This window comes from Dryas octopetala, chromosome 3, assembly GCF_963921425.1.
Source record: "Dryas octopetala chromosome 3, drDryOcto1.1, whole genome shotgun sequence".
Lineage (NCBI taxonomy): Eukaryota > Viridiplantae > Streptophyta > Magnoliopsida > Rosales > Rosaceae > Dryas > Dryas octopetala.
The window spans coordinates 12,477,050-12,483,140 of NC_141368.1; the positions used below are offsets into that span (position 1 = coordinate 12,477,050).

General features: G+C 35.5%; 1 protein-coding gene across 1 annotated transcript; it reads right to left on the reverse strand.

Moving 5' to 3' along the window:
- Positions 1-631: 631 nt before the first annotated feature.
- Positions 632-1,651, reverse strand: LOC147290991 (uncharacterized). The gene has a single exon (XM_086235854.1). The coding sequence runs from the start codon at positions 1,649-1,651 to the stop codon at positions 632-634; it is 1,020 nt and encodes a 339-aa protein (XP_086091980.1).
- Between the last annotated feature and the right edge of the window lie 4,440 nt (positions 1,652-6,091).

Genomic DNA, 6,091 nt, shown 5'->3' on the forward strand with positions numbered 1-6,091 from the left:
TTAGAGTAAGACATAGCCTGAAAATTGATTTTTGTCCAGAGAGTGAGAGTGATATGTGCTGAAGCTATAGTGGTGCTGAGAGTAAGAGCTGAGAGTAATGTAATTGTATATAATTAAATTAAGCCTAAGTTAGATTAAGTTATAGTTAAGTTATAATTTATAACTTAAATATTTATAAAAATTATACCATTAGTTTTATTTTAAAGAGATCTTTAATATAAGGTCAATATTGACTATATTTGGATTTATAATTTTATTACCTAAAATATAAATTCTATATTTTGTCTCCAACAATACCTTTATTTCATTTCACCAACATAAAACAAGAAAACAATACCTTTATTTCATTTCACCAACATAAAACAAGAAAATTTAAGACAAACACAAATAAACATAAACAAATAAAACAAAAAAACAAACACAAAACGACAGCCACAAACCCAAACACACAATGGTATTGGAGACATCTTCAACATTTCGGCGTTCATCGCCGGTGTCGGCGTCGTGCTTGGCCACGACTTCCTTCTCGCGTCCAAAGGTGCTGGACCAAATCATTCTTCAGTTGCTGGTGGAGTGTTGTTGACCGTATCAACCTAACCCGGGAAAGTCGTTGCTCTAAAAGAATTGGCTGCTAACTTTGGCCTCCATCATATGGTTCAATGTCATATCGTGCCACAGCCCGGGAGATTCTTTCCTGAACGTGGTCAATGTCATCGTCCGATTCATCATCCTCGTTCTCTGGACGCTCGTCCTCAATGATCATGTTGTGCAAAATTATGCATGTCTTCATAATATAGCCCAGATCATTGGCTTTCCATCCTCTGGCAGGCTTTTTTAGAATCTCCCATCTAGCCCTCAGAATCCCGAACGCCCTCTTGACATCTTTCCGGTAGGACTCTTGATATCTTGCAAATAGCTGACTTGCCTCTCCTACCGGATTCGTTATTGTTTGTATAAGCGTGGCCCATTTGGGATAGATCCGGTCCACTAGATAATACCCGATTGTGTAGTCATTGCCATTAACCTTATACTTGATCTGATGGTTTCGCATATGCTCCTCATCATCAAAAAGGTGTGAGCCATCCAATACGTTGATGTCATTGTTGCTCCCTGGAAAACCAAAATTGGCATGCCAAATCCACGTGTCGTACCCGGCAACGGCCTCTAATATCACAGTTGGGGTGTGATAATGGCCTTGATATGCCCCTTGTTGTCCTATTGGGCAATTTTTCCATTCCCAATGCATGCAATCTAGACTCCCTAGCATACCTGAGAATCCTCTTTTTTTAGCCTTACGCAATAGCCGTTGGAGATCAGCCACTGTTAGTGTGCAGAGGTATTCTGCTTCATATACCTCCGGAATAACTCTTATGAACTTCTTGAATGACTCCAGCACTGTGGTTTGGGCAATTTGGAAGCCCTCGTCTAGGGCATCAGCCGAGTACCCAGCGGAAAGCATTCTCATGACCGAAGTCAGCTTTTGCTCTGGCGTGCAGCCCCATCTTCCAGCAGCGTCTTGTCTTTGTTGGAAGTAGACATCTTTGTTGCACATATCTTGCATCATTTTTAAGAACAGTGATTTATTCATCCGATAGCGTCGTCGAAACATCTCTTCAGTATATCTTGCTCCAAGATCGAAATAGTTGCTCATAATAAGACCATGGCCTAGTTGTCGGTCTCGAGGGATATATCATCGTGGTTGGGATGTGCCTCCATGTATTGGCCTTCTTTCACTTCGTTGTGTATGTCGTCGGTAAGCAGCCATGGCACACGCCGTGATATTTGCGAGCTGGTCATCGTACATGTCTAGTTGTGCCTGAAACATCTCTTCATCTGAATCATAATCGCAGGGGGTAGACATCCTGAAGCAGAGTGTAAACAAATTTTCTGCAATTACTAAGCAGGGTGAATTGGTGAAGACACGACATGGTGAAATTTATAGACTAGGTGTGATAATGTAAACGAATCAAAATCTTATCATCTTGGAAAATTAAACTAATCAGAATCTTATCATCAGTCATAATAGGCTATCTTATCATTTTGGAAAGTTAAACGAATCAGAATCTTATCATCTTGGAAAGTTAAACAAATCAAAATCTTATCATCAGTCATAACAGGCTATCTTATCATCTTGGAAAAGTAAAGGAATCCGAGACATATTTAATAATAGGGTATTTTATTTTAATTCATAATAAAATGCATACATAAAGTACACGACAGAAATAGTTGGAAAAACAATGACACATCAGTCATATTGTGAAAAGTCAGTGTTGGGGAAGTACCCTCCCGAGCTTGACGTGCCTTGATTGGCCTCGTTAGCAGCACTTGTATTCCACCTCGCCAAAATTTCACGTTGTCGTGCCTCCCAAAACGCTCGTTGTTCTCCGTGCATGTTGGTGAGGTCCTTGCCCATGACCTCATAATCTTGCTGCTTTTGTTTGAAATCGGTGTGCTCTTTGATCAATCGGTCGCGTGAAGCAGCTATGTTCTTCTGCCCTTGGCAAAGAATCCTGATACTATCGGCAAGGTCATCATCATTAGTATCAACTTGTTTGGCCCTCTTGGAGTTGTTTCTGCCAGGTGGCCTCGGGCGACTACCGCTAAGTGGTTGATAGGCCAGGGCATCCTCATCCGCGCTCAATTGAACCGCTTCAGCTTCGGTATCGGCATCAGTGGGGGTGTCGGTTTGTGCATGTTGCCACTTCACAAAGTGTTGCATCTTAGCAAAACAATGGTGCCAAGCAAAAGGACGGTTTCTCGAGTTTGTTACTTGGTATCGTGCGTTGGCAAAGCTCACCTAGTAATATGAAAACAAATTAATGAATTATAAATGGTATACACAATTTAAAATAGAGTACACACATATTAATCAAACATAAATATGTGAATTTAATTAACAAAAATATTTGAGTTTAACTAGCAAAAATAAAGTATACACAATCTGAAATATAGTACACACATATTGATCAAACATAAATATGTGAATTTAATTAACAAAAATATTTGAGTTTAATTAGCAAAAATAAAGTATACACAATTTAAAACAGAGTACACACATATTAATCAAACATAAATATGTGAATTTAATTAACAAAAATATTTGAGTTTAACTAGCAAAAATAAAGTATACACAATTTAAAATAGAGTACACACATATTAATAAAACATAAATATGTGAATTTAATTAACAAAAATATTTGAGTTTAACTAGCAAAAATAAAGTATACACAATTTAAAATAGAATACACATTAATTGCATTATTAATATGTACTCAATTTAAAAAAAAAAATTTGTAATTTTTTTGTATTTTTAATTGCATTATAACGATCAATTAATTGTAGCCGTTGATCTCCAACGGCTACATTAATCGGAGCCTCCAGACGCTGCCACGTGTTGCTGGCTTAGATTTTATTGTATTTTTTTTAAATTGAAACCGGCTTTAATGGTGACCGTTGATCAGCAACGGGCGGAAGATCTTGGCCGATCGTGTGAAGCAGGCGCGCGTCCCGGCGAGTGGCAGACAGCTGCTGCGGTGAACAGTGGCTTGTCGGCCACTTTATTCTCTCCCTCTGCAATGACCGAATTGCCCCTGCCTTCTTTTTAAATTCCAGACTCAGCTTTAGCTTTTTGATTTGTGCTGAAGCCCTTCATGGTCTTTTCAAATTCGGTGGGGCCCACTTAAATAAAAAACTCACACACTCTCACTCTCAGCCGGACCCTCTCCTAGCTCTCAACTCTCACCCTCACTCTCATTACTCCGACCCACTGTAGACAAAATTAGAGTTTCCTCACACTCTCACACTCTCAAGCTCAAACTCACCATTGTGGAAGGCCTTAACAAGAAGACGTGACACATATAAAAGAGAAAAAAAAAAAAAGATAAGTTTCTCTTTCTTTTATTTGTAATGCCACGTTGCCCAAAGCTTTTTATACATCATTTTACCTTGGAAAATATTAAAAAATAAAAATTATTTAAAAATAAGAAATGATAAAATTAGGTAAACACCACTACCTCCGAATTTAGCCAAATTTTCTATTTGGACTCAAATTGATACATGGGCAGAACCAGGTATGGTCGTAGGGGTGGGCATAATAACCGGCGCACCGAAACACCAAACCAAACCAATCGTATTAAAACCGAAAAAACATCGAGTTGACCAAAAAGTCAACACTGTAAGAGAAAATCGAACCAAACCGTATATGGATGGTTCCGGTTCCGGTTCCGGTTTCATGCTCATTTTACCCGAACCAAATCGTGTAATTTTTTAAAAATATAATTATATATTTTTATGCACATTTTATACATTTTTATACACATTTTTATTTTTGACCCTAAAATATATTTTATATAACCCTATGAGTTTAATATTATATATATAATAATGTTTTAGTATATAATTTTAGTTATATCTTATATAATAAAATTAGTATATTCTATTTCTATATACTCTATAGTCTATAGTCTATATAATAATGTTTTATGCATATAGAGTAATATATAAACTTAGTATAGTTAGTTATATATAACTATATAGTTAGTAACTTAGTATATAATTGTATACATGCTACAATAGTTATATATAACTATATAAGTAATATATAATTATAGTAGTATACTAGTATATACTATAGTAGTATATAGTTATATATATACTATACTCATTACTCTATAATAGTTATATATAATCTTATATATAGTTATAACTTATAACCCAAATTTGCCCAAATCACAAACAAAATCTCAATCTCCCCAAAAATGCCAATATGAATAATAACTCATTAAACCCAGAACCGTAGTGAAGAACCAAACCGAACTGCACCGCACTTTGAATGGTTTGGTTTGGTTTGGTTTTTCTTCTCCATTTCCGGTTTTTAGCACCGAATCGCACCGTATAGGAACGTCCGGCGCGGCGCATGGTTTCGGGGGTGAACCGGGCCGAACCTCACCGCGCCCACTATTAGGTATGGGCTACCATGGGTTGTAGACAAGTAGCTTTTTTGGAAAAAAAAAAAAAAAAAAAAACCTTACCATATGTGGTATAGCCCACCCTACTAAATATGATTTAGCCCAATTTTAATATTTTTTTAATCTTGAACTCCTTGAAATTAATATTCCACCCACAATTAAACAAATTTAGTTTTTTTTAAAAAGGAAAAAACGACACATTTAATAAGAAAAAAAAAAGTAAGATTGCATGATTATTTATATTGAAAAAAAACTCGCTGAATATATTGATTCAGATTCAATATTAAAATACTTCAATTCTTCCAAGGATCTCATGGGACAACTTGAATGGGTATGTTCTCACTTCTTTTGTTCTACAGTTTGCATCAAATTCAACATTGTTTTTTCTTTGTTGTATTATTGTATATTTTCAACTAATATATATATATATATATATATTTTTTAAGTTGGTTAAAAATGGGGTTTAGTTATAAGATTTTACATATATCATTTTTTTTAGGAAGATTACAAAACCATAAACTAAAAAACAAACTACCAAAACTTACAAAACCACCTCCATCTTCATCGATTCAAAAGCATTTCAAGCTACCTCATTGAAGCATTGTTCCAAACTATTAAAGAATGAAGAAAATCAAAGCAAAAATAAGAGGCAGTTGGATTCAAGGCATCTGCAGTTGCAATTACATATGCCTATGTATCCGCATTTCCAAAAGTAATTAGCTTCAAATGACATCAAGAATTCAAACCAGATATGCATCTCTAAAAGTAATTTTTTTAAAAAGAAAAATCTTCAAACAACATCAAGGATCTAAACTAGATCTGGATCTTCAAAAGTAATTTTTCTTTTTTAAGAAAAAGCTTCAAATGACATCAATGATTTAAACTAGATCTGCATAAAGGATTCAAGGATTTAAACCAGTTTGCATAAAGGATTCAAGGATTCAAACCAGATTTGCATCAAAGATTCAAGGATTCAAACCATATCTATAGGAAAAATAACAAATAAATAATAATATGCTTCAAACTCATATCTATATAAAAGGAGTGAGGTGGGTTTGGGCATGGGCTTCAATTTCTTGGCAGTCTATGGGGTTGAAAGTTTGGAGGTTGAAGGAGAAGGAGTC